General features: G+C 36.4%; 1 protein-coding gene across 3 annotated transcripts in view; it reads left to right on the top strand.

Annotated features, from left to right (window-relative positions):
* The window catches only part of LOC145985234 (acylphosphatase-1-like), a 42,855-nt gene that overhangs the window by 21,809 nt on the left and 7,883 nt on the right, over nt 1–13,163 (top strand). For all 3 annotated transcript variants that reach the window (XM_083118997.1, XM_083118996.1, XM_083118998.1), the window contains exon 3: nt 1,625–1,734. In XM_083118997.1, coding sequence (XP_082975123.1) covers nt 1,625–1,734 — 110 coding nt within the window. The remainder of the gene's footprint in view (nt 1–1,624; nt 1,735–13,163) is intronic.

Genomic DNA, 13,163 nt, shown 5'->3' with positions numbered 1-13,163 from the left:
ATATAATATGACAAGAGCACTGCGGACTATCTCTCCCGGCTTGCAGGTCGACTCGTAGACTGAGGTCGACGCGTTGGCCACCCCTGGTTTATGTGTGTGTATATGTACACTTTAGTTCTTTTATCTACACTGAGTGCTCACTGGATTGCAACCACCTACCTAATACTTTGTTGGTTCACCTTTGGCTTGGCAGACAACCTGGATATGACGTGGCATGGATTCCGCAAGGTGCTGATATATCTCCACAGAGATTTGACACCGTATATTCCTGATGGCATCCCATAACAAGCCAACTGACGTCAGTGCAGGATGCATGGTTCGAAGAGCTCATCCCACAGATGCTCTTCTGGGATTAAGATCGTGGGAGTTAGGGGGCCAATTCATATGCTGCATCTCTGTGGAATGTTCCTCCCACCTCGGTGGCATCGTGCATTGCCGTCCTATGAAATGCCATCCCCGTGTGGGTAAAAGTGTTGCATTGTGGGGTGTAAGTGGTTCCCTAACACCTCCCGATACACAATGGATGTCACATGGCGGTCCATACACACCAATGTTCCCAGTCCATGCCAACAGAAGCAACCCCACACCATACAACCACCCCCACCCCACCCAACTTTACAACATTCACCATTCAGGAAGAGTTCATAGCCTTGTGCTGTTGGCACCTCACATGCCCATGACAGTGGTGTAGCAAAAATCATGATTCATCGGACTAACACACTGTTTTCCAATTGTACATGGTCCAATCAGCATGCTCGTGGGCCCTAGCAAGACGAGGAGTGACGCTTCATGAGGAGTGGGTGACAAGTGGGTCGTCTGCTGTGGAACTTCATGAGTGGCAGTGTGCGCCGCACAGTTGCATGGGATATGGGTGTTGTGCATCCACTGTTGGATTGGTCCCGTAATTCCCAGATGCTGATGGTGTGTTCAGATGTCACGAGGCTTTTTACTCAACGCTCTCCCCATGGTGTCCTTCCGTACGCCCTTGCAGTTCTGCCTCTTGGTGGTGGTTGTCCAATTTTCTTGCCACTCTCTGTACACCTTCACTACACAGGAACAGGCGTATCCGACCAGTGTCATTGTCTGGGTAATTGACGCACCTGATGCTTGAGTACCCACAATCATGCCTTTTTGGAACAACATTAAATCCTGACCACCTCCCACTTTAACATGTGATATTCGACTAACATGTAGCTTTGTGTCTATACATTCTCCACGATACTTCTAGCCGGGTTGGTCATGTGATCAGTGCAGCTGCTGGGCTGTTCATTGCTGTTTGGAGGAGTAGCCGCAATTCCATGAGCACACAATGTATTTGCTATGCATGTGTCAGGAAATCAAAAAATAATATTGATCCATCCTATATTGACATTTTTCGTTTGTGTCATTGAATTGTAAAAGTTGAGGATAAATACAGATGAAATTCTGATTGCACTTTCTTTGGGTTCTGGTATGTTTTAAAAATGTAAACATATTTGCTGTTGTGGACATTCTCTTTTTTATTTCTGTCAAAAGAGAAAAAATTAACAAGTAAAACCAGATTAATAATGTATTTAAGTTTCATGTAATTATTACTGCTTTATTCCTAACTAAATCTAAAGCATCTTATTCTTTTCTTTTCAAGCACACCCAGAAAAAAGCCAAGGAACTAGGAGTGAGAGGGTGGTGTATGAATACTAGTCGTGGAACAGTCCTTGGACAAATGGAAGGTGAAAAAAGTAAAGTGGATCAAATGTAAGAATTGCTTTAGTTTTCTTCCATAAATGACTAAATATGTTTTGGTCTTCGTTAAAAAATTGTAATTTTTTGAAGATTGTAGTGAAAGTTAGGGATGGTACATGAGCCATGACGAGGCAAGACATAACACAGTCATATCATGTCTCATTTTGTGAATGAGGAAGCACGGAATGAAGAAGCATATGAGTCATTCCATATGAAATCAACACAGCCCACAACCTGACCATCTCCGATTTTCATGAAATTTGGGGAGTTGAAACTATGAATGGAACTTAGTAACTATGAAAATTTTTAGTTTTGTGCATCTTGAAATTGTTAAATTATTCAAGGTCAATGTTAGCATAAATTGCCCTTTTTGAGCCTGCTTAGCTATACTAAATCTGATGTAACTCCGCCCCTATTTCGCCTAGGAATCTCAAATAAATCTTATTGTACAGGGAATTGAACAAGCTTTCCAGTGACATATAACAAGCCTACCTTTAGATAAAAATATAATTTTGTCACGTGACCTTGACCTTGAATATCTCAAAACAAGTCATCACCAAAAATCGTGAAAAAAATATATTTGGTCCCTCATACCATACTCTAAAACATATCAAAAAATTATTCTGGGACTGCAATGGGATCAGAAGATACAAAATAATATGTGTAACGACTGATAGAAGCCTCATTACGTGAACTATGATGAGTCAAATGTCCCCCTACAAAATGTAAAGGAGTTATCCTGAGTATAATTGGTCATGAAAGAAATAGGTTAGGCACAGGGAGATCCCTTGCCGTGTGTGTCAAGCGCAGGTCCGGCATATTGTTGACCGCCATATTGAATTCAACGCAAAAATTTCAAAGGAAAGGAGGATGTTATATATCAAATCAGGCTAGAATTTCATGAGAAACGAAGTGACGAAGGTTTATCCAACATATATTTAACCAGCAAAAAGTTATTACTGCATGCTTGTAACCATTTTCTCCTTTAAGAGGTGTTAAAAACAAAGCATTGGAATGCTCCTAACGTGTTAGGAACTCATCGAGATCACGCTGACATCTCGGGAGAGAAAGAAGTATATGCACCATTGCATATGATTTTAATCAGCGACATTCACCAAATAGTTGAATAGTGAAGAATATTGGGAAAAGTATCTCAAATAATTAAGTGACACTTCCTTTGGAATGAAAGATTCTTCAGTGACGTGGCTAATTTTTATGTTCACGGTGAAGTTAATAAAAATAATATGCAATACCTGTGATTTGCCCAGCTGAATGGTTGTTGCTGGTAAGCTAATGATGTGGTATAGTGTATGGAGAACTGGAATAGTTGGTCCATATTCAACAATGGAACCTTTAATGGTGAAGGCTTCTTGGATTTGTTAAGGCTGTACTAAAAATTTTGTGGTAATTTTTCGATAACAGATGGCAACCGAGGGCCTTGTTGCCAGATCTCCACGTAATCGAGGTAGATACATACAGGTTGGTCGATTAGGGTACTCCTTGATGGGATATGACGACAGGTTGGTTAGCAGATTTTATTGAAAAATCTAAGTAGATGTGGAGCAACATAATTGGTTATCATGAGATTTTAGTTGTATGTTCTTATTGAAAAAAAATACAACAATTTATCAGCAATGCAAGATAGTAATAGTCGTAATAATAATATCAAATCCCTTGTATTGTATTATGTATTTCTTTTAATATTTCGAAAGCAGAAGAGAACATACAAAGATAGCTGTATGCATAAAGTAAGGAGAGTAATTGAAATAATTGAAAACATTTTGCAATTACGTTTGAAGCGAATGCTGCATTGACTGTACAATTCACTTTATATGACAGTACTTGAACATATTTATATATTTTATCGGTGACGTTAGCAGATTTTCTTCATAAATTTGCAGAATTTCAGGGAACATCTTGTAAATATTTATAAATATTAGCGCTCTCTAACGATCATCAATCTTTTATCCTTCAAGTGAATAAACATGTAATTCTTCACCCTTATTTTTACTGAGTTTTAATATTTTGAAAGAAAAATGTCAGAAGAATCCTGGATACACAATAGAAGACATATTTGTTATTTTTATAATAGTTAAATATTAAATACAGTTTTATAGCGCATCTAATTTATTTGCATGTCATGTCACCACACAATGTCCTGTTTCATAGTTCTTTACGAATTTGGTCTATTCTGGTTTTCAGTTCTGCAGCTGATGTAGAATCTTTGGAAGTATCAGTAACAGTAACTGTAAACTACTTACATTACGAAATTAGTAATTGTAACTCAGTTATTTTTCCACCTAACTAGTAAGTTGTACAATTACTTTACTGCATGGAAAGAAATATTAACTTGAACCAAATGTTCTCCTCAAAGAATGGGTAAATTGACGATTATTAATGCCGGCGCCCGTGGCGGAGTGGTTAGCACATCGCGCTACGACGCCAGGGGTCCCGGGTTCGAATCCTGGCCTGGGCATGGAAGTTTGTGAGTGTCCATTCATCAATTTCATCATATCCACTCATCTCCATCATCGTAAACTAGCCAAAAGTGGCACAAAAAGCGAAGTAAAATAAAGCAAATCAATCAATCAATCAATTGATGATTATTAAAACCTCGAGACCATGAGGACAATTTTGTATTTTTTTTCGTCAAGAGCCAGGATGTATCCCAAGTTTATTTGTATTAAAACACTTACCATATAAGATTACATACATAATCTCCAACAATTCTCATGGACACAGTAATTTTATAGTTCAACAAAAATTCTAAAAAATATTTGGTTTGCTCAACAAAATGAAATGAAATGTTAATCGTCATTGCTTTGTAACAGAAGTTTACTGTGAATTTTATTGCCTCAATGTTTGTACATGAAATGTAAGAAATAAGTTATAATTTCATGAAACTTAATGCTTAGCATTTAGTGGTCATCGGTGGTGAAAAGGACATCGCGCTTGCAACTCAAGATCCGAACATCGTCTTACGAGATGAAACAAATCTAGAGTAAAGTAACTGTAATAATAACTATGTCAAGTACTTTCTAAAGAACAGTAATAACAGTAATTATATGCGAATTACTTTCTCAAGTGATTAACTCGGAGTTAATTTTAAAGAGTAACTATTCAAACACTGCTGATATATCATCGAGTTCAACAACATATTAGTATGAATTGCATGGGAAGTTGAGCCTCCCCCTTGGCAAAGTGGTAACGTAATCGCCTTGTAATGCAGGAGTCCCAGGTTTGATAGACGGTGAGTGTACAGTGATCGTCAAATAAAAATGGGACAACTAGATCCTGAAAGTCTCCCTTCTCTGCAATGAGTCTTGTGTGTTGTCTAAATCTACGGCGATGAGTGAATTGTAATAGCAAATTTTCAATGGCAAGTTCTGTCACTGATGTTGAGTTATGCAACACACATAACGCATTGCAGGGATGGAGGTATTTCAGAATATAGATGTCCTATTTTTATTGCCGGTGACTGTATATAGTGGTTTGGATCCTGCTTTAAACTGTAGGTCCAGTCCCAATTAGCCTTTCTGTGTATAAAGAAGATTTAAAAACGTATTTCGAGGGAAGATACAATACGGTAATAAATACCATTAGAATAGAAGTTCAATAGCTTACAAAATAATTGTTTACAGGGACTACTAAAACTAGATTTTCGGGATATATAAAATCATATTTACGTTGTTGTTTCAATGCATATTTATTATTTTTCTTTATCGTACCCTGTAAAACATTATTGCGTTCTCTGAGAGCAGTGTTGGCGACTGGGTTCCAAAACTGGGAGAGGGCAAGGACACTTCAATTTCCATTGGTAGATGAGGTTTTGTATAGTATTGGGGTAAAAGTGGGGCCATCTGCCCCTCCCCCTAATTGTTGCCACTGTCTGAGAGATATGCTTTTTTGCAAATCATCATCGTATTCAGGAAGAAATTTATTTTCTTAGGATTTTTGAAAATTCCCCTAAAAATTTAAACTTGCAAGAATATCAATGAATGCGTACCAATGCTTGACAGACAAGACAAGTAAGTCACACCCCTGGCACTGTTTTTTTTTTCTCCTGTTTCCCCTAATATACAATTTACAATTGATGACCACTTGCTATCAGATATTATTAAGACTTGAAACATAATTTCTTGAGCATATTTTGGACTCTTGATTTCTAGTAAATCATCACCATTCAATCAAGTGTCTACGCTAGCAAGCAAAAATATATGTATTCTTCCATGTAAAGTTCAAACAGTCCACTTTGTCGATTTACAGTATATTCCGTAGAAGCTTATACACCAACTGCCATTGTCGGTCAAACCTATTTCCTTTTGTACAAATTTCAATAGTGCTCTTTACTATTGGTAGAAGACACTTCGATTAGTTTCTCAAATGCTCATCTGCAAAAGGAACAAATAAAAATAGTTTTAACATCGCATATGAGACTATGAACTTACAAAACATGTTTAAAAAATATTGATATTACATTGTTACAACCTTAGACAAGTTGAGTTAATAATGGAACTTACAGATGTTGAGTAAATGGATTTGAAAATAATGGATCCGATTGGCTCTATAATGCTTAACGATATCGTCCTGTTATTAAAGGGCAGTTTGGTTGATGATATGAGCTCACTTCAATGATCTAACTTTATAATGAATGTTAAATATGATGAGCCTAAAACAGAAATTGGCAAAATAATTGTTAGAAATATTATTATAGTAGAGTGATGATTGCAACGCTATATGGAATGAGGTTCCTCCAGGTTCGAATACTGGTTTCATGTATGTATTTAATCATTATCTTTGTTCCAATCATCCATTTTATCAAATCATTATTCATCATCATTGTTCCAAGGAGCAGAAGTTGGAGGTAAAATAACAGAAATACATTATGAAATGGAAATTCAGTTCCTACTATATTTTTATTTGAATTATTGTACTAGACCAGCCAAGAAGCAAAAAAGCTTAAAAAAAACTTTTACCTGCATGGAATGTTAATAATAGGCATCCATGCAAAATCAATCCGTCATAGGTCTGAGAGAAAAACTAGTCAAGCTTCAAACTCACTGGTATTCGAAGTAAACTATTCAGTACAAACGGCTACTGAAATCCAATCTGATATTGAACCAAATATACGTAGCATAATCAGGACAAATTATGATTTCTATGAAGCTCTGTGTCATCTACAATTAAATTATTGCCCTTGTACTTGCAAGTATGGGAACATTTATCTATACCGGTACTCATTTGGAAATTATCAGTAAACATACAGACTTGTATTCGATAGACGGTAATATTTTAGTCTCATAACTGTTAGGGTGTACTTTTACACTTTAAATATATACAGCATCAAGTTATTGGACGAAATGCACTCTCATTATGATCCGTCCTAAATTATAAAAGGACAAGAAAACAGAAGAGCTTCATACAGTTTACAGAACCACTTTTCTGACGTGTTTCTGTAAAGGAAGATAACAGAACTGTGTCCGAAACTTGCAAACATTCAGGAATCTCACATTACATCTATTCGAATCAAACCTAACTTAGCCTGACCTACTTAATACATATGAATATTTGCAAGCTGCTTCAAAAATAAAAAGAGAAAAACTCTTGTAGAAAATAGGTCAAAGTACTCGTTTCAACCGTGTACAAGGACAAAGTAAAAAACATTTAAACAAACTACTGATTTGTAATAAACATTCTGATGTTGTACATGTGAATAGCACGAGTTTCCTAGGTTTGGAAATTAACTTACAGGAATGAAAATAGAGCATTTTATGCAATATCGATTTAATGATATCAGATATAATCTATATTAAGCTACCTATATTTTATGCTATAGTAATGATCTCAAAACGGTAGTTATTAGGAATATGCCTAACGTAAAATATAACATTCTATTCTGATTTTACATTTACAAAGAATTATCAAGTTCGTTTGGAAGTAAAGAAAGTCATGCAGTGTTTAAGAAATTGATAGGTTCAAGCTATATTCTCACCGAAATTACATCAGAAGATATTTCTTCAACATGTAAATAAATTATACATTTTGCCTACATTTCAAACATTTTGCTTTTGATGGATAATATTAAGCAACAAGCAATTAAATATTAAGACTTACCTTCGAGCTTGTTCAGATTTTTAACATCCTCCGTGGAATATTTGTTCTCATATCTGTACGGGATTCGATATCCTCTGGTAGCTTGGTTTGATTTTCACTCTTTCAAGAACTTGCATTGATCATATCGTTAGAAAGCACGTAGTGAAATCCTGGCAACAGTGTTGGCTAAAATCTGCACCACGGAGTATATTGCGACGAAACGCCACTTCAAAAGTTTTAATGATAAGCACTACTCTCTGAAGGTATGAAATGTTTTCATTTTTTCACAGAGTATTTCAGATGCTTGCAGAAAGAACATGTGACCTTTGTTTCACCACGAAATCTTCCATACTAGTCATAAAAGAAAGAAAATGCACCGGTATTAACAAAACTACCACTTCAGCGCCATGTGTACGCATCAGTTTGAACATGACGGAGACCTTATATTTTCTGTTATTTACTTAAATCCCTTCCATCGTAACAAAATTATAAGGTTCACATGTTCTAGTGAATAAAACAATCTTTTATATCGGAAAATTTCTTCCTTACCGAATTTATATTAGTTGTACGGTTACCCTTAGAAATTTGGGTCTATGCTTTAGCATGGCTTTAGAACCCCCTTAAGTGAACAGGTTTATCATCCTTGCTTACGGAATATGGCACTTTTCCAGAGTTTTGAAACAGGACAGAGAGTGTCCACACTACGTGGACATTGTGGCAATTTCTTCATGGTAAAGTTCTAGGTAGATTGATGGGCAGACGGGGATCTATTAAAAGGCCTGCACATTCCCCAGATCTAACATCTTAGGAGGACTTTTACCTTCAGAAACATTTGAAGAAAATGGTGCATGCACTAAAAGTCAGTGATATTGACCATCTGAGAGAAGGCATAGTTGCTGCTTGAGATGTTGTTGCACCTGCTACATTGCCAAATGTTCTATGTGAATGTGAGAGACATCAACGAGTGTGCTCACAGGAACATTGACAACATTATAATGTGCATATATCATAAGTGAAAGATATAACTTTTTGCTGGCTAAAGGTACGTTGGAAAAACCATCGTCACTTCATTTCTCGTGAAATTCTAGCCTGATTTGATATATCACATCACCTCCTTTTCTTTGAAAATTTTGCGTTGAATTCAATATGGCGGTCAACAATATGCCGGACCTGCGCTTGACACACACGGCAAGGGATCTCCCTGTGCCTAGTTTCAACTCCCCAAATTTCATGAAAATCTGAGATGGCCAGGTTGGAAATTGCACATATCTGTGTTGATTTGGCATGGAATGATTCATATCTCATCTTGAGTTGCAAATGTCTCTCTCGTTCTTTGCCCCTCATGTTAAAAATTACTCTCCTTGTTGTCTTACTTTTCTTTTTCTGACACATTGGCTAATTGTGAACATGATGACGAATGGTAATTAGATTAAATTTATGACGGGACAATCATAAACTCGTATTGGCAGGATGCAGAGAATTATATCAGCTGTGGATCCAGAGCTGTGTTTACCTGCAAGCATACAATTTCAAGGTTGAAGTTAAATCCAATATCTTCGGTTGTGAGACCAGTGATGGCTCAATGTGCCGCATCACCAAAGACCAAATGCTTCTCATTCATTCTTGTTCTCATCTCAATATCTAAACTGTAGTCTGTTATGCTCCCATATGATTTAATAATGTTATGCTTAAAATGTTAAATATAAATACAATACTTTTGCCATATTATGACTTCAAATTTGTTTTGACGTAATTCTGTAATTAATTTCATTTGAATGGTTATTGACTAACCTGAAAGTTTCTTTCCGGTTGCTAGGAGAAGTTAGTTGTTTATTAGAAGGATGATGTATGCCGACTAAAATGTATGATTTTGATAGTGTAATTGAAGAAAAGTTTCAACATAAATACCATTTTTTCCTAATCCACGTTTTCTTTGTAAGTGTAAATTGTATGGAACTAACATGAGTGGAAATTGTATGGAGTGCTGACTGACTTACGATAATTGATTAATGGTCTTAAAGTTTATGCCATGTCTGAGGTGGCCAGAGTAGGCTTGAAATGTCCCATTGTTCTTTCCACAAAGGTGTAATGTTAAGTTTTTTACTGTGATAAATACTGGCCAATTTAAAAAGTTGAATTCTTATTTTGAATCTTGAAGTAACAGCTATGAGGAAAAGGATAACATGATTACATGCGGATACTCCCCCAGTAAATAAATCAATCATGCAGCCCCAACCCCTTCCCCTTTCTTTGGTAGTCTGAATAAACTACATAGTTAAGCAGTTTTGATTTCAAGAAAATTTTTGCATGTTTTACAATCAAATCCACTAAAGTCCTCAATGAGACAAGACTCCCAATGCGTAAGTCTTGGTGTAGTCTCGTTCTCAGTCTCATTTGAGTTTTTAAATAGTGAATTCAGTTGTGGTACAGTCCTAGTGGAAACTGCATATTGAAAATAAATGTCTTTAGAAACAATTGTAGCAGAGAACTTTGTTGAAATGGGCATGGCCACCATTCTTAAACAAAGTCAAGTTTTAGAAAAATAATGTCTGTCTTGAAGTACCATGCATAGGGGTTAGAACAAAAAAAAATATTGAACATTTAAAAATGGTCAAGCAACCAGTGCTGGACCGTTCGGTATGGACTGACCCATTGACCCATTAGCATTCTGGACAAAAACTCTGGTATTTCTGTGAACTTAAAGTGGATAAACATCATAGTAATGCTTCTCCCACTTATTCAACATTTCTAACAATATTATGTGTACTCATATTAGTGGCAATTTGTGATTGTTTTAGGGCCATTTGTCTAAAATATAGCTGTATGCCAGTGAAAACATTGTTTCATGCACTCAATACTGAAACATGTGATATTTTTACTATGGAAAATATTACCTTTCTGTTTTATAACATTAGGTTTGACATTTATTGATTATGCTGTGTAACAATTTTCATTTTGGTAAAACCTGGGATTCCCTATCAAACAATTACCCAAAGTTGAGTGTCTTTTTCATCACAACAAATTACTCTCTGTGAAGATTTTTCTACTTTATGAGCAGGTAAGAGTGGTAATGCAATTATTTGCTGTTACAACAATACCTAAATCATTACAATCTCCACATAGTTTCCAAGATATGACATGTTATGTGTCACATGGTGCATTCGTTCTTCCTCCAAATTTCTGAAAATCTTCAAATTTTCAAAAATTTGTAACTTTCAACATATTTATTGGACAAGTCTAATATTACCTATTTGTCATATTGGACCAAGTATCTATCAGTAAAAGAAATTTGAAGCAAATCCATGACTATGAAGCAACCTGCTCTGGATGATTTCACGTAGAATTACCCATATTTGTAAATGGAACTTGATTTTTTTATTGTTTATTTCAACTGCAATAAAGTAGACATTGTCCTAAAATCTGATGTCCACTCATCTGAAATAGAAGTTTAGTCATTGAGAAGAAGGGCGAGGGAGTCAAACTGGTCTATCAACCTCCTTGGAAATTGCTATTGTTAATTTCAAATTAGTATTCCTGTACAATAACCAAACAAGAAAAATATGAGTTGGCTTGAAGAATTGAGTGCATAATTCAGGAACCAGGTCAGAACTTAATTCTTATTCAACCACAAATGGCTCACATGAGTTTTCAAAATTCCTAAATGAGATTTTTATGTAAGAGGTCACAGAACACATAAACTTCATTACTAAAATTGTCTCCTAAATTTTAAAGATTTTTCTCAAATTTAATAGAAAAAATAAATATGCTGACCATGGCAGTAATTTATTTTATTAAAAACATAAACTAAATGTTTAGTCAGCATTTTATTTTTTCATAATCATGGAAACAAGGCTTAATGGTGTTCAGATTTAATAGCAACATGGAATAACTATTAATTTAAGTGTGTTAATTTCATGAAGTTTAAAGGGAAAAATGAAGAAAAACAGGTTTTCTGGGTTTTCTCTCATCTGGTGTATTGAGTTGAAGGTGCTCCCCAAAGATATAATAATAAGATACAATAACAAATATTAAACCGTGATGCAACAGCGTGTGAGGGCCAGTGCCTACCTACCGACTGCCGGCCTCACTCCCACCTGCCGAGGTGGGAGATCATTCAACCAGTTACGGGGTGGGGTGCCTTGTGGTCAGCACAACAACCTCCAGTCATTGTTGTAGGTTTCCGTGACCGGGTTACTCTACTTATTCGTAGCTCCCCAATTTCCTCATGATAGTGGGTGGCCACCAGTCCCATATACAGGCTGAAATCTCAGGAGAAAAGTTATGCTTCTGCCAGGAACTCGAACGTGCAAGTGTCCCATAGCCGGAGCCAAAAACATGATGCCTTAGACAATAAAATAGTTTTTTATTTCTTTATCAATATTTATGTGAATGACCTAAATCTCCCTACAAAGATTTTTGGCGATGTCCTTAAATAACGGGTATGAAGAGGGAATAAAGGGAAATTGATATAAATCTGTAAATGTTATTTGTGAAGTTTGTGTTAAATCAACTTTATGCTCAGGTAGGCTAATTGCATCTCAACCTACAATTTAAAATGGCATCCAAAACACAATGCAATGTGCCTTTACTGGACCCCTTGATTAGAAGTCAACAGTATTACCACTACACCAGGGGCGACGCCAGAATTTTTCGACCGGGTGGGCAGAAGCTGCATATTGGAAAATTAGGGTGGGCAGTACAAACGTAAGGCACTAAGCTAAGCGTCAGGTCAACCTTGCAGCAGGTTTTAGCATATGTAGATCCAAACGTGCGCGCAAGAATATAGTTCCACTGAGACGGGTTCTATTCCGACACAACTGCATACTTGCAAGAAAACAGTTATTTAATTTGTAATATACAGACAAAATAATACATTGATTAGCAGGTATGGACTTAATTGGTTGCAATCACTGTGCAGACGAACTTAGAACCGCAGATTCGCCAACTCGAATCTGTATTGCGTTGAAGAGACATTGAAACTTTAGAGCGAGTCGAGCGAGACTGAATGCGTTGCAGAGCGCGTGAAATCGCTGATACCAGTGTTGCACATCCCACTATTTTAACCCTATGTTTATTGTAGAGCGGCGAGAATGGCTGAATCTCCTGTTCAGCGCGCGGTTTTACCCGAATGTTATTTTGGGCTTCATCCGAAAGGAAATGTTCTTCAAAGTCAAGCAAGTTGTTTTAAATGCATAATCCTCCTTGCGGCAACAAGATCAAAGTAAAACAGGGCGTGAGGTGATTTGCCGTCAATGTGCACACGAATTGTATCACGGGTGTTGAATGATTTGCGGTTTGAGTTTAGCAAGAGGAAACGATTGTTTGTTGTTTGACGACAAAAGAATCTC

The sequence above is a fragment of the Lepisma saccharinum genome, chromosome 3 (genome assembly GCF_977018435.1).
Source record: "Lepisma saccharinum chromosome 3, izLepSacc3.1, whole genome shotgun sequence".
Classification (NCBI taxonomy): Eukaryota; Metazoa; Arthropoda; class Insecta; order Zygentoma; family Lepismatidae; genus Lepisma; species Lepisma saccharinum.
This window is presented reverse-complemented; position numbering and strand designations above follow the sequence as displayed.